Here is a 27,009-nt window from a genome sequence, read left to right as displayed (position 1 = left end):
TTGGATGGTTAATAGCCCTAGGTATTATGTCATCGCATGTAATGCCTGACATAAAAATTTAAAAATTACAACATACGGAGCAGGAATTACGTGGCTGTATATTTTGTTAGTTTTTAATTTTAATGAAAGTTTAATATTTTGAAATTAATAATTATTAGGTAATTTTTATTTTTGACAAATTTACATATTAGTTACTATATACTATTTCATGTCTCTCTTGGTTGTTACTTGTATTTTGGCAATTTTGTGCAAGTGCATGTTTGTTTGCAAGCCTAGATACTTAAGTATACACAGTATTTAAAAAAAACTAAATAAACATACAGATTCCTAATTGAAAATTAGATATTGCTCTTAAGATCATTACTTACAACTATTGACTCCAAGATTCTCCACAAGAGATGAAATAGATATGTATGGATAGAATTCAAATTCCTAGAAATGGAAATGCAAGTCTATAAATGTCTAAAATTTCATTTGCAGCCAAGACAACCATATTCTCAAATAAGCAAGTCTAAATGAAATTATAAATAAAAATAATAATTTATTTTCATTTATAATAATTAAAAAGTTAAAAGGTAAAATAATCTTTAAATTGTTATTTAAAAGGTAAAATAGCTAAACAGGTAAAATAGTTAAAATGTTAAAAGTTATATTTATAATAGTTAAAAATAAATAATTTATTTTAACTTACAACCAAATTTTAAAACTGTTTTGTTCTCAAAAAAAGATATCTGAGAATTTTGATGCTAAGCTCACATTTTGCACATTTTTCTTCCCTTTTTTACTTCAGCTACTAAATAACATGATTGTTTGCTGATGATGCAAAGTTGGGTAGAGCAATTGTGAGTGCACAGGATGTCAAAATTTTACAGGATGATATGGATAGTTTGGAGTACTGGGCTAGGAAAAATGGATGGCAATTTAAAGTTCCAAAGTGTCACTTTGGGGTGAAAAGAATAGCAGCAGTATATCGCATTGGTGGAACCATACTCCAGGAGATTGATGAGTCCAGGGATTTGGGAGTGTTGGTGGATAGGGAGTTGAAGTATAGGGGGCACATTGCAAAAGTGACTAAAACAGCTCACCAAATCACTTGGCTTCTGAAAAATACTTTAACATGCAGAGACAAACAAGTTGTTGTTCCTCTGTATCGAGCCTTGATAAGACCCCATCAGGACTTCTGTGCCCAGTTATGGGCAACAGGGTTTCTTCGTGATGGGGAGGAAGTGGAGAGGGTCCAGAGACGAGTGACCAAGATGATAGCAGGTCTGTGGAATGAACCTGAGAATAGGTTGAAGATTTGTGGGTTGCAGAAATTGGACTATAGGGGAAGGAGGGGTGATATGATTGAGACATTCAAATTACTGAAGGGTTTTTATAAGATTGATCCAGAAGATATTTTTGAAAATATGACTGGGGGTGGGAGGAATAGAGGCCATGCATGGAAGCTGGGCAAGAGCGTGGTTGACAAGGGTGTTAGAGCTAGGTTTTTTTACTTGGAGAGTGGTGAATGAGTGGAATAAGCTTCCAGAGTCTGTTGTGGGTGCTACGACTGTGAATGAGTTCAAGGCAAGGTATGATAGATACTGTGTGAATGTTGAATAGTTGTTCTTGACATGATGTTAGGGCCTCCCTCGATGAGTCTGTCGACTCCTTGAAGTTTCCCGGAACAATAATAATAATAATAATAATAATAATAATGTTTTTATTATTATTATTACCCAAGACATCATGGAGTCAAAGACTCATCTGGGAGGTCCTTTTATCACACACATCTCATCATACCCGTGTCTTAAACACACTCAAACTCCTTGCAGATACCACACTCTCAGGCAAGGCATTCCAATCATTCACACTCTGCACGGAAAAAAACCAGCCTCTCACTCCCCTACTCACACCCTCTTTATAGTTTCCACGGATGACCTCTGGTTCTCCACTGATCTCCCACTATTCTCTGTAGAACTTCTCCACCACTGATCTTATAACAACCCCTTACCAACTTGTAGGTTTCTATCATATCTCCGCTCTTCCTCTTGTCCACCAGACTCTGCAAATTACATATTCTCAATCTTTCCTCATACTCGACATTCCAGAGGTCAGAAACTACCTTAGTCAGTCTCGTTTGGACCCTTTCCAACATCTCTTCATCCTTTTGAAAACCTGGTGACCAAATCTGGGCACAAATAGTCGAGGTGTGGCCTAATCAAAGCCTTAAACAACGGAACAAGAATCTCCCTACTTCTACACGTCAGTGTCCTCCTCATCATTCCCAGAAGTCTTTGTGTTGTCTTCACAATTTTGGCGATGTGTTCCCTAAATTTTAGATCCTTATCCACTATCACCCCCAGATCTCTTATTTCCTCTACCTCCAACAATATATTCTCACCAAGCATAAATTCTGCATCCCATCTTTGTTTTCCAAATTTTAAAACCTTACATTTTGCAACATTGAACTCACATCCCCATTTACTTGCCCAATCACTCAATTTATTCAAGTCTTCTTGCAAGGCCACAACATCTTTATTACTCTTTATGGTTCGTCCCAACTTTGCATCATCTGCACACAACTGAATATCTCTATCCAAATCTTTGCCAATATCATTAATATACAAGTTAAACAGTAATGGCCTTAAAACAGATGCCTGAGGCACTCCACTAGTGACTTTCCTTTTCCTCGATATCGCACCTCCCATACACAAATTGTTGATACCTATCGGATAGCCAGTCTCATATCCAATGCACTAATCTAATATCCAACCCCATCTACTCTAGCTTGACTGTCAACTTATCATGAGGTATTCTATCAAAAGCTTTTGCAAAATCCAAATATATTACTGTGTATCCTTCTCCTCTGTGCAAGGGAGGTCATGTTTTAGTAATCTACTTACTTATTACAATAAAGTGACTGCTTCCTTGCTGTCCATCAAATCAATGCTGTCCATCAAAGACTATACCATTGTTGTCAACCCAACTCTGGATCCTAGTTCTCACAAGCTTCTCCAACAACTTAACCACAACACCTGACACAGAGATAGGCCAATAGTTTGATGCTTGAGTTTGATCACCTCCTTTATGAAGTGGCACCATCTTGTCCTCCTTCCACTCTTTAGGAACTTGACCAAGTGCAAGACTCGTATTAAAAAAATGTGTCAAGGTAGGCCTGGCACATTCCTTCAGAATGTGTGGTGATATATTATCAAGTCCCACAGCCTTATTTACATCTAGTTTGCTCAACTCCCCATACCCCCTCTTGCTCACTTACAGTTAGTCTCTCTTCCCTATCAAAACTTCTCTCAATCTCTCCATGAAGTCACATTCACAAGATTGAAAGATCTTTATGAACTGCTCATTCAGTATCTCCAACAAACATTCTGCAACAGCTGTCTTTATACCATTTCCTCCAATCAATGTCATCGTTCCATAATCATTCTTTCTTTTGCTGGCTATATATCGAAAAACTCCCTAGGATTCTTTTTGACTTCATTAGCTAACTGCTGTTCATACCTCTCTTTAGCTACTCTCACCAACCAAGTCACCCTCCTTGCCTGGTCTTTGTAGACCTCATGAAATTGGTTACTTGCACTTCTCTTATGTTGCCTCCACAATGCCCCTTTTCTCTGTATCGCATGCTTAATCTCTTTATTCATCCATCTCACACCTACCTTATTTAACTTTCTCACCCTTGGAATACATTTAGACATTGCATCTACTAAATAGTTTTTGAAAACCCCCCAAGCTGCATATTCCATGCTACACCCGCAAGCTGTCTCCTGAGCTGTTCATAATTACCCCCCCCCCCCTTGTAGTTCCACATATACCCTTTTTTCACAGGGGTCCTTGCACTGCTGGCAACCACCCAGGTAATCACCTCATGGTCACTTTCACCAATTGGTGGATGATTTGACACCTCATTTATAATTACATCCTCTAATGAGGTGACCAAATCCAAGACCCTTAATCCTCGTGTGCCCTCTGTTACATACCATCTGAGGTAGTTATCCCTCAAAAACTTAAGAAACTAGTTTTCTTTACTTCCAGTTGCTATCTCATCATTCCAGTCTATATTGCTATAATTAAAATCGCCCATAATGACAACTCTTTCCTAATTTACTTGGCTAATTTGATTATACATTTCATAGTCATTACCATCCACATTACCTGGTCTATAACAACATCCCACCAAGTATTTGATTCCATTCACCTCTATCTCACACCATACTGTCCCAAAACCACTGGCACTATTTCTGTCTTGCATTTCTACATTGTATGGACATAACTCTCTCTCTATATCATCAATGGCACTCCCTCTCCCTTTTTACCCCTTCTATCCTCACGAAACATATCATACCCTTCCATCTCTATTCCTGTCAGGATGTCATCCTCATCCCATATCTCACTTATTCCGACAATCTTTAGGTGAACAGATGCAATTAGTGCAACCATTTCATCCGCCTTGTTTCTTATACTTCTAGCATTGGTATACAAACACAACAGCTCATTTCTAGATCTACAGCTAGTTCCACTGATACCACTCACTCGATGTGATCTTTCCATGCTGGACTGGGGCCATTCCCCTTTCTGCTTCTTCATTTTAGAACCCTTTTCAATTCCATCTGTTTCCTCTTGATCCTTGGTCATCCCATTTCTTTCCAGCCTACACATGCTCTCACCTCCTCTTGGAGCATCCACCTTTCTCACGCTGTGTACCCCTGTCCACCCTGAGCCTCCCCTTTCCCTGCTCCTCTTGCACACCCATTCTCTCATTTTCTATACTCATGCCACTCACTTCCCCATTCATATCCACTTCTTCAATCTCTCCTGTCTTACTCTCCTGCTCTTCCACATCACTCCCCCTCTCGATCTGATTCATTCTCTCTATTCACTTCTCTACCTTCCAGCAGCAGTCTCTCCAAGCGACTCACACCATAACCACTAAAATGCAGTCCATCGCTCCCATACAGCTCACTTCATCCCTCAAACTCATTCCACACATTAACAAACTGTACTCACATCTCCTCACACATTTCAGCCAGAATATCATTCATAATCCTTGCTCTCCACCTCATTTCACCACAATCATACCTAGGCAACACATTGACTACCCTTCCTGTCACACTATTCTCTTTCTGTCACACCAGGCAGCCTCCTGATATTCATTCTGACATGCTCTTTGTTCTCTCTCAAATCATTTGTACCAATTAATACTATTAACTCTTTTGCTCGCTCCCGCCTCATATCCAATGCCTCAATCACTCTAATCATTTTCCGCCTGGAAAACATATCTTGTGCATTTTATCCTCTAGCACATATTTAATAATGGAGTCGCCATACAACGCCACTCGCTCATCTTTCGTTAACTCTTTCATGCCATCATGATTTATTTTAATAGTTTTGACCTGAATTCTCTTAATTTCATTCCGCATCCATTTAATTTCTTGCCTCATCCAATCCAGTTTAACTTCCAAATCTTGTGATACATTCTCTCTATCATTCAATCTTTCTAACTCTCGACCCCCCCCCCCCTTCATCTCACTTTCCCTCTCATTCATCCTTCTTTGTTTCCGTACTTTCGGTAAAACATACGTCCAACTTTCACTATCACTCTTCTCACTTTCACTCTCATTTATCTTTCTTTGTTTCTGTACTTTCAGACTAACATGCGTCCAACTTTCGCCATCATTCATTCTTTTTTCGCTATCATTTATTCTTTTGATTTTTTTCACTTGCAATTTCTACGTCATGCCATTTATACTTTCATTCGTTCTATCAATTTCGTTTCTTTCCACCACTCTTGCCTCACTTTCATCCCTTTTAACATCCGTTACATTTTCAAATCACTCGTTTTCTTTTTTCCTGATTTTTTAACAATTTTTCACCTCTCCTTCTCACCATCCTTCTCTTTCAAACATGCACTCGTGATACAATCATTACTAACACTTTCTGTCATCAATTTCATATTTGCATTCATCAGTTCCTCATTCAGGTCACACTTCGCACACACCCTTCTTCCATCCCCGCTAAACATCCACAAATCATTTATGTAATCAAAGGAATACATATAACAGACCTCACACTTAACGAAACGACTGAAATCTAAATTATGATCATGGAATGACAATGCCGCCACCATTTTTTTTTCCCCTGCAGATTACTAGGTCTAATAACAATGATTTTATAATTAAGTTTAGGCAAGAAAAATCCCCCACACCAATAATACTGGTAGCGCACAACGTTTACAGCTGCTCTTACTCAAACAATTACACATATATTTCGACAGAATTATTTTAATTGTTATCTCTCCCCCACCACTGATTTTACACTGGGTTACCCTGAATGTTTTTTTATTCGGATGCTATTCCTACAAGGATAAGTCTTGAACAGAGTTTCCAATTCCTTGTATCATTTGTTGTCTTCATGTTTCCTGGAGCACTGTGAAGATCCTGTTAAATCTGAAGATGAAATATTCATACTCAAAATATATGAGGATGGTCTGAAAAGTTCTCGGCCTAACAATGAAAAACAAATTTATAATTTCAAAATTATTTTTAATTTTCAACATAATCTCCTTTAAGACTAATACAATTATTCCAGCGATGCTCCAGCACCATTATCCCATCCCTATAGTGGCTCTCAGTACAGTCTACAAAATATCCCTTTACAGCTGCAATCACCTCTTGATTCGAAGAAAACGCTGACCAGTGAGGAAGAGTTTTAATTTTGGGAAGAGAGAGAAGTCAGAGGGAGCCAAATCTGGGAATAGGGTGGATGTTCCAACAATTCGCAGTGCAGATCCCTTAATTTTTCCATTGCCAAAACACCTTTGTGGGCAAGTGCATTGTCCTGATGAAAGATGATTTTTTTTCTTCTGCGAACCGGGTCTTTTCTCATGAATTTTTTCGTCTAGTCTGGTTAAAAGATCGGAATAATATTCCCCGGTCATTGTTTTACCCTATTCAAGATAATTAATAAACAAAATGCCTTTAGCATCCCAAAACACTGATGCCATAACCTTTCCTGCTGATGGAACTGACTATGTCTTCTTTGGCACTGAACAACTGGCTTCTGTCCACTGTTTTGACTGCTGTTTGGATTCTGGTGTGTAATGGTGAATCCAAGTCTCATCCATAGTAATAAAGCGATGCACAAAATCAGTTTTATTCTTGTTAAAATGCTCCAAGCACTGTTCAGAGATTTTCATGTGAATACATTTTTGATCTGCTGTGAGCAAGTGCGGCGCCCATCTTGCGCAAAAGGTTTTTCATATGCAATTCTTCATGCAAAATAAATCTTGCAGGTTCTTTTGAAATGCCTAAAGTCTCAGCAATTTCACACACTTGGACTCACAGGTCATTCAATACCATATTGTGCACTCGATCAATGATTTCTGGTGTTGTTACACTTTTTGGACATCCTTCAAGTGGATCATCTTCAAGGCTGGTATGACAACATTTAAACTTGGCAGCCCATTTCTTAATTGTCGAAAATGAAGGCGAAGAGTTCCCATAAACGTTTATGAACTTCAAATGAATTTATTTTGCAGTTAAACCTTTTACAAAGAATTTTATAATTGCATGACACTCATTTATCTATTTCAAGGGATACAGACAACACTTTTGCTTCAGACAACTGTATAAAACAAACTACTTGATAGAATGACTTGCAATTTCATGAGGATGCTTATGACAGATGTACGAACTTAGAAAAAAAAATCTTACCAATAGTGTTGCCATCCATGGTCGAGGCCAAGAACTTTTCAGACCACCTTCATAAGAGAATTCAGAGCTATAACTCTACACCCATCCACCCACAATGGAGTCATATGTGGAGATCCACTATCTGACAAGCAATAACTGTGTGAGATCACTACTAGAGTAGAATGCCAAGGCCACCCAAGATGCCATACTGGCATTGTATCCTTGGACTCTGTCTGAGGATCATAGGGAAGGAGACTAATTGAAACAGTGTTGACCCTTGCAGGTGAGCCCACTAGCTGAATGATCCTGGCTGGACCATGCAGGACTGCCAGTCTTGGCAAAGCAATGCATATACACTACCAGAATCTGAATTTCCAGATGTCAACAGGTTGTGCTGCACTATATGGTGAAGTTGAGCAAAAAATATAAGAAAGTACAGAAAAAGAATGAAAAGGGCCAGTACCCACACTAGAAGGTCATCTCCACCATGAACAGGTATTACAGAGAGAGAGAGAGAGAGAACAGAAGTGACTACCAATTAGTAGTTGGTACTCACTTCTGTTTAAAGCATGTGGTGCAACAGAAAACATATGTGGACAGAGACTCTTGGATTTCATCATTTCATCAGAGGATGTTATTGTGGACACTAAATCTGTTTATAGTTGGTGAAAGTGGCTCTGGAGTGGCTCTTACCTATTACCCTGATAATTCCCTGGGTAATGGGAATTATCAGGGTACAACATCCATATGGGAAGACTATTACACTTTTTTTATATAATGTTCGTCAAGTAGCTTTATTTTATCATCCTACATGTTTCGCCAATTTTTTCTATCGGCATCTTCAGGGAATACAAACTAGTAAGCTATATGAAGGTAACAGACTAGGTTATAACGAACATTATATAAAAAAAGTGTATAGTCTTATACATAATAGTCAAGAAAAAATTCCACACATCCATATGGGAACTTCTTGAAGAAAAATATACATGCAGATATAAGATTAAGGAAAGCTGGAGGAACTTTAACAATATCATAGGATGAATAATGGATGGAGGAGAGATCACTGCTGCTTGGATACTGGTCAAGGAATATTTAACATCAGTAATGGTCGAATGCATTCCATACATTAAAAAGCAAGAAACGGTAAATGAAAAACAAAAAAAATGAATGATGAGGTTGAGTATAGATTAAGAAGGAAATCTAGGAGAACGAGAAAGCATTACATTACATTTTGAAGATAGTATAAAGCAGGTGACAATAATCAGTTATATGAGAATACAAACAAATACAAATAAGAATGCGATTCTGTTGGTAGTAAAAGCAAAAGTAGCACTTTTGCAGCACTTAGCCAATCGAGTAGAAAAAATCCCAGGGAATTTTTTCAATAAGTAATCAGTAGAAAAAGAAAGATTATGAAAGGTGTTAAGAAATCACAGCTGATATATGGCATAAGTAGGACCAGTTATTTATGAAATGAACAGATCATCAGAAATAAGAGACAGAATTGTATTAATGACCAAGTTCGTTTGCCAAAAAATTGCTAAAATAAGAGATATGTGGTTGGATGAGGTTGTTATGTTATTATTATTATTGTATCCTCCATGTAGTCAGCAGACTCATCGTGGGAGGTTCATTCATCTGGCAACACATTTATCATACCGAATCTTAAAATCCTTAACACTCTTTGCATTAACAACACATTCTGGTAATGAGTTCCATTCACTGACAATTCTGCATGTAAAATATCTACTCCTCACCTCCCCCCCCCCCTTCAAGCACTGTTCTTTATATGGGGATGACCAATGGTTTTCCTTTCTCACCTTCTACTCTTTTTATACATAATCCCATCTGGATTAATCCAATAAAACCCTCTCACTAGTTTAAATGTCTATGATATCAATTCTTTTCCTCCTATCCACCAAACTCTTCAATCCACATGTCTTTAAGCTGTCTTGATAGCCAGCACTCCAAAGTCCTGATATTGTCTTAGTCACTCATTTCTGGAACCTCTCCAATGTTTCCACATGAAACTGAAAACCAGGTGACTAAATTTGAGCACAACAGTCCAAGTGTGGTCCGACCAGTACTTTATACAGTGGCAGAACCACTTCCTTATCCCTACATGTTAGAGTACTTCTTATCATAGTAACACTAAGCAGTGCAGTCTTTGCAACACTTGCAATATGCCCTCTAAACTTCAATCTACTGTCAACCATTGCTCCCAAATCTCGAATTTCATTCACTTCTTGCAGAACAGTGCTCTCAATACCCAGCCTTATATTTCTGCACTACAAAATTCAACACCTTGCACTTATTAATATTAACACTACAACCTCACTCCTTTGTCCAAGTCAAAAGTCTATTCAAATCTTCCTGAAGGGAATTAACATCAACAGTGCTACTTATAATTCTTCCCAACTTGGCATCATCATCAGCAAACAACTGAAGATCCTTAGTCATTCCACATGATATATCATTTACAAACAAGTTAAACATCAGGAGCTCAAGAACAGAACTCTGGGTCATGGCAGTGGTTACCCTCCTTTTTTGAGATACCACTCCATTATACACAACTTGCTGGTATCGTTCAAAAAGCTAATCTCCAATCCATTTATCCAATATATTATCTATTCCCATTGTCAGCAGCTTGGAGAGGTACAATGTTTTTCATGCAAATAGGAAGGAAAAGAAGGATGGGAAGTGTTGCTGTTGACTGCAAGGGAATTATGTCCACACAAGTTAGAGATGCAAGTGGATAACAGGGTAGTGGTTTTGAAGCAGTATAACATAAGGTGAAGGGTGACAGGATGAGATATTTAGTTGAATACTGCTATAGGTCACAGAATATGAAGAGTGATGGAAGAAGCAACTTGGACTAGTAAGAGTGATCATTTGGAGTGATTTTATTTAAGGTAGTGTAGTCAAAACAAAAATCATTGCTTTTAAAGGACCACCTTCAGTCAAAACCCCTGATTGAAAATAAAATTTTAGAACTAATTAACTGCTTCAAATATCTCAGATATGATGGATGATATTCAAAAGGACCTGACATTGATATAAAAGTTTCAAACTTAACCAAGTTCAAATGCAAACAAGAATAACAGTTTATGAAGTTTTGGCATGACCTCTACTGCACAGAATGAATTAAGAACCATAAAAACTTCAGCTAAATTCCTATGAGGCTCTCTGGGACAAAAAAAAAAAAATCTTTAAGTTAGTTAAGAGATTTTACCAGATTAATACAAAAGGGATTTTAAAAGGAATGGAGGGTGGGGTGAGATGAGAGGACACTTATGAGAATTACATATCTTAGATCTGATCATATTGCCAGAGGATGTGATTGTGAATGGGATGTCACATTGCTCCCTCTCCAGTTGTCAAGAATGAACATGATGCAATCACCTCACTGGTGGACAGCCATTTGAAAATATCTGTGGGAAAAGGATATATGTGGAAGCATAAGGCTGGATATTATGAAATGCGTAGGAGACAGCTTTCAGCTATAGAGTGAAATGAGAAGTTAAGTAGAATGGAGATAAATGCAGCTTGTGCATTTATCTCCATTTAACAGTCCTTTAACATTTAACCAAGAACTATTTAACAGTCTCAATGTGAATATATACCGAAGGTCAAAAATCTGGAAAAAGTAGGTCTCTAACAGATGAATGAGATTAAGCATGAAATCTGGAAGAAGAAGAAGGCACTGTGAAGTCAGCACAAGATGAATAATGGTAATAATCAGTTGCATGAAGAATACAAAGAGCATAGTAGGAAGGGGGTTGATTTGAGGCAGAGAAAAAGTGTAATACAAGCAGAAAATAGCATATCAGACAAAGAAAATTCTCGATAGTTCTTCTCATATGTGGCAAGTAGAAAAAAGAAATTATCATAACATTATGTTAATGGCTGATGGATGGAAATGCTAATTTAGTAACTCTTGCAGAGGATACAGCCAAGGCATTCAAGTGAGCAATTTGTCAGGGTATTTCATCCTGATCAGTGCAAGATGGACTGACTGTGAGTGATCAAGAGGTATATGAGGAATTAATTACACTTGAAGGTAATAGGGCTTAATAATATATCACAGTGTTTCTTAAGGAAGTATAATAAGAGTCATGTTTAATAAGAGTCATGGAACAAGGCAAGTCCCAATAGAGTGCAAACAGGGTGAAACTGTTCCACTTCACAAAGATGATAAGACTGAGACTACAAATAATAAGCTAATCTATGTATTCAGAGCTGTGGTTAAGTGGTTGTAGAATTTTGCATGTGCTAGTATAAAGAATTCTCTGGGATGGTCAGCATGGGCTTCATAAAGGGAGGTCATGTTTATTCAATTTACTTATGTACTACAAGCAACTGATAAATGCATCGGACAAGGGAGATATATACAGAGTGATACTTAAGATTTTTCAAAGGCTTTTGAGAGTTTGCCAATTTAGTTGATTATTAAGTTGGAAACTATGTGACTCAATGGAAGTGGTGTTTGCTCTCTTCAGTGCTAGGCTACCCTGAAAAATGACCTAGTATGATTCTAGTCACTAACTGAACAAACTTTTTGTAAGCCTTTCTTTGACCAGTTCCTAAGCTAGTCAAATCTATGGTATGGAAGCAGGTTTTTTCTCTCGGAAACTTCGGAGTTTTTGTCCTATAAACTCAAGAAAATCAACTACGGAACTCACACTATTTCAGACATAAAAATATTGTGTTTAGAGTTAGGGACTATTAGATGGAAGCACTTGTTAGCTGTCTCTTCACTGGATACTGCTCAAAATCAGTGACAGTTTTGGGCCAGGTATTATCACTGAGTGGCTACCAGTGGAGATTGAACTACTTATACTTCATCTCCAAAAGTGATATAGGACTAAAACAGCCTTACCTACTCCCAATAAGGAAATAAAAGGTGTTAGGTGCTTCTTTTTTTTTTTTTTTTTACTAATTTGGAACATATGGAATTAGATTAGATACTAGGTATCGGAAAATTATGTATAGGGACACTACTACTAAAAAAACTTGGGGAGAAGAATGAGGAATCAAGTAGCAGATGCTATGGCTTTACAAAAGAATTTGAATAGACTGGAGATCAGGTTCTCCCCTGATCTCCTGTCATTTTCTGTAAAACTTCTCCTATAACAACCCCTTACTAACTTATAGGTCTCAATCATATAACCCCCTCTTCCTCCTATCCACTAGACTCTGTAAATTGCATCTTCTCAACCTTTTCTCATATTCAACATTCTAGAGATCAGAAACTACCTTAGTAAGTCACCTCTGGACCCTTTCCAACATTTCTTCATCCTTTTGAAAACCAGGTGACCAAATTTGGGCACAGTAGTCCATGTGTGGCCTAATTAAAACCTTATACAATGGAACAAGAATCTGTTTACTTCTGCAAGTCAGTGTTCTCTGCATCATTACCAGATTTCTTTCTGTTGTCTTCACAATTTTGGCAGTGTCCCCTAAATTTCAAATCCTTATCCATTATTACCCCAAGATCCCTTATTTCCTCCACCTCCAACAATATATCCCCACCAAACATAAATTCTACATCCCATCTTTGTTTCCCAAATTTTAAAACCTTACATTTTGTAACAGTGTTACAAAATGTAAGGTTCTGGTTTCTCTACCATGAAAATGGTAGAAAAAATCACTACAGCAATAAACACTGAACTTGCATCCCCCATTTCCATGCCCACTCAATTTATTCAAGTCTCCTTGTAATGCCACAACATCTTCTCTATTCTTCATAGTTCGTCCAAACTTTGCATCACCTACAAACAACTGAATATCCCCATCCAAATCTTTGCTGTTAACATACAGGTCAAACAGCAATGGCCCTAAAACAAACCCCTGAGGCACACCAGTAGTGACTTTCCTCTTCAGGGATATTGCTCTCCCAATTCACAACTTGCTGATACCTACAGGTAGTCGGTCTCCAATCCAATGCACTAATCTAATATCCAACCCCGCTCTAGCTTGATTATCAAATGAGAGAGCTGAGAGTAGTGATGGTGAACCTGCAGTTTAGAGGTCACATTGCACAAGATGTGAAGCCATCACATTGGATAACGGCAATGATACAGAGGAACTCGAAATGCAGACATAAGGAGGGTATGGTTACACTGTGTAAGGCCTTGATCAAGCATCTTATGGATTACTATGAACAGATCTGATCACCTTGTTTTCATGTGGATGAGGATACATTAGAAAGAGTCCACAGAAGATTGACTAAGGTGGTATTTGATATTTTGAATGTGGCATAGGAAAAACAGACTGAGGGAATGCAATTTGCAGAGCCTTGTGAATAAAAGGAGGAGGAAGGATATGATTGTGACATATAAGTTGGTAAAGGGTTGTTTCCAGGTCAGCATGGAAGAAAAGAGGTAGAACAATAAACATTCTTGGAAACAGCATAGGGAAAGTGTAAGCAAGTGGGGAGAAGGTTCTTTACAGGAGAGTGGCTGGTGAATGGAATGCATTACCCAAGAGTGTGGTGAATGCAAATATGTTCAATAAGTTTAGAGCCTGGTTTAATGAGTTTCATTTGTGACAGTGTGTTCATCCAGCAATGAGTGTTTTGACTCCATGGAAGTCTGGTGTTAATAATAATAATAATAATGATAATAATATCAACTGATGAAAATGGTAGAGAAAATCACTACAGTAATAAAATGTTTAATGAGCAATTCCTCAACGTATTTCAAGTATAAGTATGTATGATATACTTATACAGAGCAAGAAGAGATACTAGTAATGGGTGAAGTAAGCAGAATATATATTGAGGAATTAAATAAACTCAAATGTTAATAAGGGAAGACCTGATGGCACACATCACTCTTTATTTTAAGGGAATGTTCCAGAAAGTTAATGCCACTCCTGATATGTTCAACAGAGCCTTGAAACAAAGAAAGCTCCTAAAGAGTGGAAGGAGAAGGATAAAATTGTTTCACTTCAAAAAGGGAGTGATAAAAATTCAAATTATAGACTAGTGGTGTATTTAGATCAGTTAGAAAGCATAAGAGTTTACCAAGGACAAGGATCCAGGACTGGATTAATAATAACACAGGAATTCTTTACAAAACATACATAGATTTGTGAAGGAAAGATCATGTCTTAGCAATTTACTTAAACATGCATTAGATAAGTGGGTTCCATACTTAGTCATATATTTAGATTTTGGAAAGGAGTTTAATAGAATGCCGGGTGATATTTAAATTGGGAAAATGGACAATAAATTAGTTAGTTCGACCCAAGATGAGCTTGTCCAATAAGTTTCAAGAAATTTTGTATATATGAGTATGATATAGTTTTGCTTCAGTATTCAGCTGAATCAGTAGAAAAATTTAGCATTCAGCCAGCTGAAGCAGAAAAATTCATTAGATGAGTCATAACAAACAAAATTAGGAAAAGTCACCTTCCCCTTATTTGCACAACCACATACATTGGCTTTTTGTTTGTGATTTTCTTTGGTATTTTTATTTTAGTCTATATTAAGCAGTCTTAAAAGTTGCTTTAGTCCTGAAGGGGTGGAAAGAGGGGAAAATAGTTCCACTGCATAAAGGAGGATCCGAGACTACTGTTGCAAATTACCGACCGATCAGGAGTCATTGTCAAGGTCTTAGAGAAAGTAGTCAAGTGAAAAATACAGGAATGGATTGATGAAACTGAGATACTATATGGGGGACAGCATGGTTTTGTGAAGGGTAGATCATGCCTCAGTAACTTGCTCAGGTTTTATAACACAGTAACGGCTGAACTGGAAAAAGGGTAATGGGTTTACAGTGATACTGCTGGACCTGGCTAAGGCCTTTGACAGGATACCACATGGAAGTCTAATCCATAAACTGCAACATATGGGAATGGATATGAGGGTGGTTGATGGAGAGATACCAGAGAGTAGTTTACTCGGAAGAAGAGTCCAAAAGACAGCCTGAGACGACTAGTGGTGTGCCGCAGGGTTCTGTTCTTGGACCACTGCTGTTTAATTTGTTCATTAATGATATAGGGAAGGATCTGAGAGGAACGGTTCATTTGTTCGCTGATGACGACAAGTTGAGTAGGGCAATAGTGAATGCAGATGTCAAAATTTTGCAGGATGATTTGGATAGATTGGAGGTCTGGGCAAAGGAGACTGGATGTCAATTTAATGTGGCAAAATGAAAGGTTATGCATTTTGGGGTGAAAAGATTAGCAGCTATATATCACATTGGTGGAACTGTACTCCAGAAGATGGAGGCCAGGGACTTGGGAGTGTTGGTGAATAGGGAGTTGAAGTTTAGGGGGCACATCGCAAAAGTGGCTAAATCAGCTCATCAAATCACTTGAATGTTGAAGAATACTTTGACGAGCAGAGATAAGCAAGTTATTTTTCCTCTGTATCAAGCCTTGATAAGATCCCATCTTGATTACTGTGCCCAGATCTGGGTTTCACCTAGGTTTCTTCTTGATGGGGAGGAAGTTGAGAGGATCCAGAGGCAAGTGACCAAGATGAAAGCAGATCTATGGAATGAACCTTATGAAAACAGGTCGAAGATTTGTGGGTTGCAGAAATTGGTTGATAGGCAGAAAAGGGGAGATATGATTGAGACATTCAAATTGCTGAAGGGTTTCTATAGGATTAATTCAGAGGATATTTTTGAGAACAGGACTGGTGGTGGGAGGACTAGGGGACATCCATGGAAGCTGGGCAAGAGTGTGGTTAGTAAGGGTGTTAGAGCTAGTTTTTTTACTTTTAGAGGTGAATAAGTGGAATAAGCTGCCAGAGTCTGTTGTGGGTGCTATGACAGTGAATGAGTTCAAGGCAAAGTATGACAGTATGACAGATATTGTGTGAATGTCGAATAGTTGTGATGGACATGATGTTTAGACTCCCTCGATGAGTCTAAGGACTCCTTGGAGTCGTCCGTAATAATAATAATAATATTATGAAGTATTAAAATTTTTCTTAAAATATTGGTTGTGAATAATAAAAAAGCAATATTTGGAAATTTTATAATTTATATGCAGATTCAAAATATGCAAAATGGAAAATATACAAGCAACAAAATATCTGGGAGATAGAGAAAAAAAAGGAAGTACAGGCATATTGCAGTCATACAACACATTAGATTCCAAGCTTTTGTATAGCGAATCATTGCCTTTTTTTTTTCTCACTTGTAGATGCATGCAATAGTTACTGTTTTAAGAAGTCATCTGCATAAATGATGTAAATAAAAAATTAATATGCATCAGTTAAGTAAACAAAAAGTTTAGAATAATTTTTGCAAATGTAAGTTATTCTAAATAACTTGGCTTGATGGGAACATGCCAACCAGATTGGTTATCAGTCTATACCAGTGTTTCTCAAACTTTTTTCGACTACGGAACACTTCACAAATCCTGAAATTTTCACAGAACAGCTTGGTTATTTTGTAATGTATAAATTAATAATTAATTGGTAATTTAGCTGATTTTTTATTATTAATCAACAATTGATAATTAATTAGTAATTAATAATTAATTAAATCATCATTAAATTAATTTGTGCTGACAAATTCATTTAAAAATGACAAATTTCAGAACTTCTCATGAAACACCTATTATTCACCTTCTGCGGAACACCAGTGTTCTGGGGAACACCGGTTAAGAACCACTGGTCTATGCCATTAAAAGTTTTTCCACTTTGGCAATAAGATTGTCACAATTATGGATAATAGTAGTATTAACTAGTGTAGCACTTTATGCTACACTTAGAACTTTATATATACCCTATTTTCCGGTGTATAAGACGCATCCAAGAAATTTAATACAATTTTCTGGAAAAAATCTGAACTTTAAAGTATGATTTTTAAAAAAAATGGATAAAATAATAGGTAATTTTTAATATTAAACTGACCTTTCAGAAACCTGCAAAACTCATGTCACTGTCATCTGACTCTTCTCTATCATCATTAATTTCTTCTCTTTCTTCTTCCTCTTGTTCTTCATCATCATCTTCATATAAGAAATGATCTTCACTTCCATCAAGGGCATTGCTAATGCCACATTTCAAGAAAGATTTAATAACAGTTTGTTCATTCATTTTCGACCAAGATGTCTTAACCCACTCACACACTTGAAAGATTGATGGCTATTTCAGGGCACCCTTTGGTTAGCTGATGTACACTGGCATTCATCATCTTTTCATTTTTCTTCTAATCATTATTTCTGTAGGCAGAGGTCCAAAATGTCTTTCAGATTCCCTATTCCCATGTTCTTCTGCATATTTTACAACCTGCAATTTGTAACTTGAAGTATATGAATGTCGCCTGTTTTTTCCATCACTAAAATCTACGGGGAAATATCAAACTGAACACAAAATATCTCAACACGTCAACTCAATACTGATAAACATCGGTATCTGATTACTCGGATAAGATATTATGAAACTTGAATAGGGACTCCCCGTTCTTAGCCAATGATGCACTAGAATTTGTCATGTGAAGGTCATGCATCAATTTGATTGCACCATTAACCACCTACAAAGATCTTGGAACATAAAAGGGAGTGCGTATGACTTTGAAAAGAGGAAACAATCTTTACCTTCATTATATAAGACACAACCCATTTTTAAGATGAATTTTTAAGGTAAAAAAAGTGCATCTTATACACTGGAAAATACGGTATACATATATATATATTTTTTTTTTTGTAACAACAGTAGCACGGGGTAAATTTAGCCCTCAGAGTTTGATATATGACTGTCACTAAATTTCATAATTTTAAACTTAGTATCTACTGTAAAAGGTTTATGCATCTTCTTTTTATTGGAAACAAGAACACTCTTACTTTAAATTTTATTTGCCATTATTAACAAATAAAATAATAGTTATAAAGAGTTTATAATTCACAGAAAAACATCAAAACACAAAGAGATGTAGTGAACAATGATGTTGCAAACAAACAGTTCACAAAAACTGTACATCAGTTTATTCAGAGGAGCGTTATGTCACTATAACGTCATGTAAATATCACGAGCAAATGCAGCATTGTGTTAATGGTCAAAGTGTTACATGAGCAAATCTTTGTAAAAACGCAACATAGCAATAATGCAAAACAAAACAATTAAATTGAAAGATCAAACCATAAAATTGAAAAAAAATACATATATATACAGGGTGTCCCAAAATTCATGCAAGATTTAAATTTAGTGCCATTTGTGCGGTAAAGTGTTGCCAACGAGAAAAAAAAGACAGCGCAACAGCTGACAGTTCAGGGTTATTAAAAATGGAGCGCTACACGAAAGAACAACGCATTTTCATTGTTGAGCAACAACAACAAGTGGATGCTTATTTTTCGAACAAAATCATCTTTAGTGATGAGGCTCATTTTCATCTTGATGGCTTCGGTAATTGACAAAATTGTCGCATTTGGGGTTCAGAAAATCCACGAGTGATTGTTGAGAAACAAATGCATCCACAACGTGTCACTGTTTGGTGCGGATTTTGGGCTGGAGGCGTCATCGGTCCATTCTTCTTCGAAAATGCGGCTGGTAAGGCAATAACAGTTAATGGTGCTCACTATCGCGACATGATAATCCAGTTTTTTGTGTCTAAGTTGCAAGATATGGATGTGGACAACATGTGGTTTCAACAAGATGGTGCCACATGCCATACAGCCCGAGAAACAAATCAATTACTGCATGAGTCATTTCCTGGTCGTGTAATTTCCCATTTTGGTGATCAGAATTGGCCGCCCAGATCATGTGACTTAACGGCGTTGGACTTTTTTCTATGGAGTTTTTTGAAGTCTAAGGTTTATGCCAACAAGCCCACGACTACCCACCCCCTTGAAGGAGGAAATTGAGCGCAGTATCAACGAAATTCAGCCACATTTATGCAAAGCGGTCATGGAAAATTTCGACAAAAGAGTGCGTATGTGCCAGCAAAGCCGTGGAGGCCATTTACCCGATATGCCATTCCATGCATAACCCTATGGTGTATACTTCATGAATCAATAAGAAATTACAATTTTTAATTAAAAACCTGTGTTTTCTATCAAAATTACTTCTTGCGTGAATTTTGGGAAACCCTATATATATACATATATTGTTGTAATTAGGATACTCGGGATGTATACATTTATAAAATTAAAATTAACTGGCTAGAACCCGAGAAAGTATAACAAAAACCTTTAATAAATCATGACTAGTTTCATCGGTGTTCCGAACATAAGACATATAAAACTAACAAGGTTAAAAAACATGGACTTTCCAGCTTAATAAAAAGAAGCAGAATAGTAACAGTCATATTTGAATAGGTGACCAGGTGCTACTGTTGGCATGAGTTGAATGTGTGTGACAGCTAATGCTTCTTTCTCACCTGAAGAAGTCGGAACACCAATGAAACTAGTCGTGATTTATTAAAGGTTTTTGTTATACTTTCTCGGGTTGTAGTCAGTTAAATTTTAATTTTATAAATATATATATATATATATATATATCATCATCATCAAATTCCTGCCATGTACCCTCAAGGGGTGTACAAGATATGACAGTACTACATGAAAAAATTACATCATTACTAACTTCCTATCTACAATTTTCCTCCAAATCAGTCTGTTACTTGTCAAAACTCCAACATTATCAGATCTTATATTTCTATCGTCTAAGGCACTTTGTACCGTATCAATCCACCTATATCTTGGTCTTCCTCTGGGTCGTTTTCCTGCCAACCTGGCAGAGAACACTTGTTTTGCTAATCTTTCCTCTCCCATTCTATTTAAGTGACCATACCACCTGAGATTAGCTCTGCTAATGCATTCCTGGATGCTGACAATGTCAAGTTCTTTCCTAATATCCTCATTTTTAATATGATATTGCCATTGATGCTATCTGTTCACACCTATAATCTTTCTCAGGACTCTCATATCTGCAGTCTCTAGTCTTTGGTCAAGTGTTTTACTTCTGACCCAGCTCTCAGATCCATAAGTTAAAACAGGTTTGAACACTTGCATATAGCTAATTTAGTGTTCTGACTAATTTCTCTCCTATTCCATATGAATTTATTCAATTGACTTCCCACCATACCAGCTTTGCTGATTCTGTTGTCTATTTCTATATTTAATTTACCATCTTCAGTAAAAATCGTGCCTAAGTAGCTGAAATGTTTTACTTGTTCCACAGGTTCTCCATTCACAACACAGTTGACATTTTCAATGATTCTGCCTATTTTCATTGTCTTTGTCTTTTTATTGCTGACCTTCATACTATATCTATTACAACAGCTATTCAATTTAGTCAGAGAATCTTGCAATTCTCTGACTTCTAAATAAATCTAGCGGATTTATTTAGAAGTATAACATCATCCGCATAAAGCAAAGAGCTGACATTAACATTTCCAATTTTGATATCAGGTTTAATACCACTTTCCTTCATAATGTGATCCATATAGATAATGTATAACAGAGGGGATAATGTACATCCTTGTCTCACACCAGATTTAACATTAAACCATCTTCCTGTACTTCCTTCAATTCTAACTGCTGACTTACAACTCAAATAAAGACTAAGTATTGCTTGATTTAATGCCCCATTGACACCATATAACTGCAGCGTATTAAATAGCTTCTCTCTTGGCACCTTGTCATATGCCCTTTCCAAATCGACAAAACTTAAATACCGATCTTTGTTATATTCCCATGCTTTCTCGACTATTTGTCGTAAAGTGAAGATCTGATCCTGACAGCCTCTATTTGGCCTGAATCCCGCTTGTTCTTCCACAATTCTACTCAACCGTTTCGCAAGTATACTTGCATAGATCTTGCCAGGAACACTCAGTAGGGAAATACCTCTGTAATTCTCACATTCAGTTTTATTTCCCTTTTTTATATATGGGTACTACGAGAGCTTTACTCCAATCATCGGGAATTCGTCTCTCTGTCCAGGCTTTCTGAACTATGCAGTGCAGCCACTGTAAGACTTTTATACCAACATACTTCAGCATTTCTGGCCGAATATCATCTACTCCTGCTGCCTTTCCACATTTCAAGCCTTTGATGGCTTTTTCTACTTCAAATATGGATATGTATTCCTGACTGCATGCCTGGTCAGTGTTTTTTATCACTGTGCTGTCATCACTGCTTGTTTCATTTAGCAGTTTTCAAAGTAATTACTCCATACTTCAAGGATATCTTTTTCTCCTGTTTTCATTTCACCTTTATCATCTCTAATTCCTTTTACAGCACTCTTTCCTCCATTCCTAAGCTTCTTCAACAACCTCCAGAATATTTTGCCACCTTCTTGATATTTATTTTCTATATTCTTGCCAAAGTCCTCCCATGACTTTTGTTTAGCTAGTTTTACACACTGTTTAGCTTTCTTACATTTGTCTCTGTATCCTGTAAGAGTAAAAGCTGACTTATTTGCCAGGAACTTTTGATATGCTTTCTTCTTTTCCTTCACTGCCTCTTTAACTTCCTGTGTCCACCAGGGAGTTCTGATTTTTTTATCCTTGCACACAACCTCACCACATGCCTCTCTGGCAGAATCAATCAATGTTTTCTTCAGAATTTGCCACTGAATCTCCAAGGTTTGATTCCTGTTCTCAAACTCTTTCATTTTCTTTTCAATAATCTTTCTGTATTTTAGTCTACAGTTCACATCTGAGAGCTGCTCAACTTTTATTCGCTTTAAAACTTTCTTACACGTTATTCTTTTCAATATGAAATTCAATTTTATCCTGCTCAAGACTAAATAGTGTTCACTTCCAATTTCAAATCCTCTGTACACTCTGGTGTCCTGCACCAGGGAGAAAACATCACTATCAACAATAACATAGTCAATGAGACTTTTCTTATTCCTAGCCTCTTCTCTCCATGTGAATTTGTGCACATTTTTATGTTGGAACATGGTGCTAGTAATAACCAGTCCATGTCCTGAGCAGAAATCCAACAGATATTTGCCATTATTATTAGCTTTGCTCTTTTCTCCAAATTTTCCCAAAATATTTTTGTATGTCTCACAATCATTTCCTACTCTGCTATTTAGATCCCCAACATGGACCAACTTTTAATTTTTCATTGTGTCAGTAGCTTTTTCTAAAGCGTCAAAAAATTCCTCCACTTCTACCTTAGTAGAACCTTCTGTGGGACCATAGGCACAAATAAGTCTCATTGCCCAGTTCCCCATTCTCATATTTGCCCACATTACTCTACCTGAGACTGACTGCCATTCAAGAAGATTAGCCTCGTATTTTGTGTTGAATATTATGGCTACTCCTTATTTTCCTTGATTGTCATTGCCTGAATATAACATTTTGTATTTATTGCTCAGAAAGATCTCACCAGTTTTGGTCATTTTTGTTTCAGTCATCCCTATTATGTCGATCTGGTACTTATCTAATTCCTCAGCTAGCTCCATTTCTTTGCCATTCAGGCTTCTTACGTTGATAGTACCGATCTTTAACTCTGGTGATGTTGAGTTAGGGTTTGTTTTCAGATTTGTTCCAGTAGCTGACTTTTCGCTGTTTGCCCTGGTTCCCTGGCAAAAACAACGGGGGCCTTGTTTAACCGGGCAATGCCCCAGCCGGCATGAAATTTTATCATGTTGTACCATCATTTTTTTATTTTGGTTTAACCAATAAGAATACAATTTGGTCGGCTAAATCCCAAATTGCCAGCCCATCCTCGTTCGTTCAGTATCAAAGTAGATACCCAACATGGTGCACCACGAGAAGGTGAGGATTGGACATTAGGTCAGAAGCCCTGGTCGGTTCTCCGCATTCCTTTAAAGGCTATGTGGAGGTCTCCTCTCAGTTATACAGCTTTGACCCTTATATATAAAATCAAATAATCTAAAAAAATAGGATATAGATAACAAATAGGAAAAACCTTTGCATTATGCTATGGCTGAAATTATTGCATTGGATAGCAGGAATTGGATTGTATTGGATAACACTGTTCAAAATAAAAAGGATTTCAAAGGCTAATGGGTAAACTTATTCCACAGTACAATTTCTCAGAGAAAATTTCTTTTGGCACCAGTTAACAGCAGCATAAATTCATTTTGATTATTAAATCCATATAATTATTCTTTATATTTCACAATTTAAAATAAAACTTTCATTAATATTTTTGTTTGTAGATGAGTGCAATGCATACAGAAATAGGAAATTTTGAAGAAAAAAAAATTTTTAGGTTTCACTAATTGGTTCTAAATGCTTCATTTGGAAGAACAGTGGAACATTGTGCCCTTTGATTAGGAAAAGACATGGGTTCGATTGTCGTCTTAATGAGGGGAATCCTTATGTGGACTTTTTCAACTGTAGGTGAGTTAGCTGATCTCATATGGGGGGTAGCAAGGTTTCCCCCCCGGAAACTCAGGTTTTTCATCCCATTTCAGAACACATGCAATTTACAGACAGAAAAAAAAATACTGTTCTTGGTGGCGATGATGAGCAGTAGATGCCGTTGATGGTAGTGGTGTCATAGTAGGATAATTAAGTAGTAGTGGAGAGTGTGAGATGTATTTAGCGAAGTAGAGTAGATTACCCTCCCACAACGAGTCCTTGGACTTCCTGGAGGTGTCGCATAATAAGAATAATAATATTATTATTATCTTTTAATACACATATCTTTTCATTTTCTTCATTCTGCAAATTGACTGCATTACCAGAGCCTCTGTAGCTCAGTTGGTATAGACAAAGCCCTTTAGTCGGAAAGACCTGGGTTCGATTCCTGTCCATGTCGTGAGGAACCATTATCTGGTCTCTTTTGACTAAAGGTGAGTCAGCTTGTCTAACTCACCTTTATGGAGGTAGAGGGGTTTCTTCACCTGGAAACTCGGGTTTTTCATCCCTCAGAACAGGCAAACCGGCCAGTGAACACACACACACACATCTACAGTCATAAAAACATACTTAATTCCTCACTAGGAGGGGTCAACCAGTCCTAAGGAAACAGTGGAGGAACAGGAAAACCCCATAAGAATAAATAAATAAAATAAACTGTAGCACCAAATATTTGGCTGAAGCAATCTAAATTAAATTTTATAAGCAAATGTTTTCTACAAAAAAAAAATATACACCCATTAACTTTTTCATCAATTGTTAATGAGTGTATTTTTTTTTCCCAAAAATACATTTGTTTTTAAAATTTCAGTATGCTTCAGTCAAATTTCTAACCAAATAGTTGGAATTCAGTTCTTTGGCAAAATCATGGTTCAGAGCATCCCTATATATTAGAACATTTTTCCAGAAGAAGACAGTCAGCAGTGTGTACCAATGAGATTGATTTTAAGGCCAATACTGTTTAATGATATGTTAATGATACTAAGAAAGGGTTAACAGAGTTTACAGTTGTTTGCAGATGATTCAAATTGGAGGAGAGATTGAGAAACCAAAATGATTTGGCTCTCTGGCTAAGTGAGTAAATAAATGAAATAAGTGAGATTAAAAGCATTTAATAATGCAAAATGGAAAGTTTTGAAATGTGCAAGGTAATGATGAGATAATGTTTGTTTAATTAGTTAGAATATTGAAGAACATGGAAATAAAGAATCTGAGGCAATGGTAGAAAAAACCTGAAATTTAGGACCACACAACAGATTATGGCAATGAACTATACAATGGCATGAACACGAGGCGGCAGTTCTAAGACCATACAAAGGAACTAGAACCTCATCATGCCACATCTAGACTGTAGTGTGCAAAATTTATCTAGTTTTTATGAAGAGAAAGATTTTGGAAAGGAATCTAACTAAAAGTAGTGTCCTGTCTCTGAAATGTTATATATTATTATTATTATTATTATTATTACGGGCAACTCCAGGGAGTCATTAGACTCATCGAGGGAGGCCCCAAATCATTTTCATCACAACTATTCGACATTCATACAGTATCTATCATACCTCGCCTTAAACTCATTCACTGTCACAGCATCCACCACAGACTCAGGGAGCGCATTCCACTCATTCACTACTCTAAAAGTAAAGAACCCAGCTCTAACACCTTTACTAACCACACTTTTGCCCAGTTTCCATGGATGTCCCCTAGTCCTCCCACAACCAGCCCTGTTCTCAAAAATATCTTCTGAATTAATTTTATAGAAACCCTTCAGTAATTTGAATGTCTCAATCATATCTCCCCTCCTCCGCCTATCAACCAATTTTTGCAACCCACAATTCCTCAACCTGTTCTCATACGGTTCATTCCACAGACCTGCTATCATCTTGGTCACTCGCCTCTGGATCCTCTCCACCTCCTCCCCATCAAGAAGAAACCTAGGTGACCAAATCTGAGCACAGTAGTCGAGATGAGGTCTTATCAAGGCTCGATACAGAGGAACAATAACCTGCTTGTCTCTGCTTGTCAACGTATTCTTCAGCAACCAAGTGATTTGATGAGCTGATTTGGCCACTTTTGCAATGTGTCCCCTAAATTTCAATTCCTTATCCACCAACACTCCTAAATCTCGTGCCTCATCAATTTCCTGGAGCACGGTTCCACCAATGCAGTAAACTGCCTCCCATCTTTTCACCCCAAAATGCATAACCTTACATTTTGCCACATTAAATTGACATCCATTCTCCCTAGCCCAGACCTCCAATCTATCCAAATCATCCTGCAAAATTTTGACGTCATCTGCATTCACTATTGCCCTACCCAACTTCGCATCATCCGCAAACAAATGAACTGTTCCTCTCAGATCCTTTCCTATATCATTTATGAACAAATTAAACAGCAGTGGTCCAAGAACAGATCCTTGTGGTACACCACTAGTCACAGGCCGTCTAGTGGACTCTACTCCTGAGTAAACCACTCTCTGATATCTCTCCGTCAACCACCCTCCTATCCATCTCACCAACCCTATGTCCATTCCCATATGCTGCAATTTACTGATTAGAATTCCATGTGGTATCCTGTCAAAGGCCTTAGCAAGGTCCAGCAGAATCACTGTAAACCCATTACCCTTATCCAGTTCAGCCGTCACTGTGTTATAATACGTGAGCAAGTTACTGAGGCATGACCTACCCTTCACAAAACCATGCTGTCCCCGATACAGTATCCCATTTTCTTCTATCCAATCTTGTATTTTCCTCTTGACTATTTTCTCTAAGACCTTGATAATGATTCCTGTTATGCTGATTGGCCGGTAATTTTCAACAGCAGCCTTGGAACCACCTTTGTGCAGTGGAACTATTTTCCCCTCTTTCCACCCCCTTGGGACTGACCCAGTCCTGAGGCTCAAATTAAACATAATGGCCAAGGGCACTGACAATTCTTTGGCCGCTTCACGTACGACACGAGCTGGTATACCATCCAATCCCACAGATGTATTGACATTGAGGTTCTGTAATAGA

The 27,009-nt window shown here is 37.3% G+C and overlaps 1 protein-coding gene across 1 annotated transcript in view; it reads right to left on the bottom strand.

The window, feature by feature from the left end:
- Positions 1–360: 360 nt before the first annotated feature.
- Positions 361–27,009, bottom strand: part of LOC150102411 (uncharacterized) — a 415,154-nt gene continuing 388,505 nt past the window's right edge. Inside the window, exon 20 of the mRNA XM_090399571.1 lies at positions 361–432. Coding sequence (XP_090255697.1) covers positions 361–432 — 72 coding nt within the window. The remainder of the gene's footprint in view (positions 433–27,009) is intronic.

The sequence above is a fragment of the Typopeltis vanoorti genome, chromosome 10, assembly GCF_054136105.1.
Source record: "Typopeltis vanoorti isolate ZY-2024b chromosome 10, IOZ_Tvanoo_1.0, whole genome shotgun sequence".
NCBI classification, from domain to species: Eukaryota; Metazoa; Arthropoda; class Arachnida; order Uropygi; family Thelyphonidae; genus Typopeltis; species Typopeltis vanoorti.
Note: the sequence above shows the minus strand (reverse complement) of the source record. Positions and strands in the feature narration are given on the sequence as shown.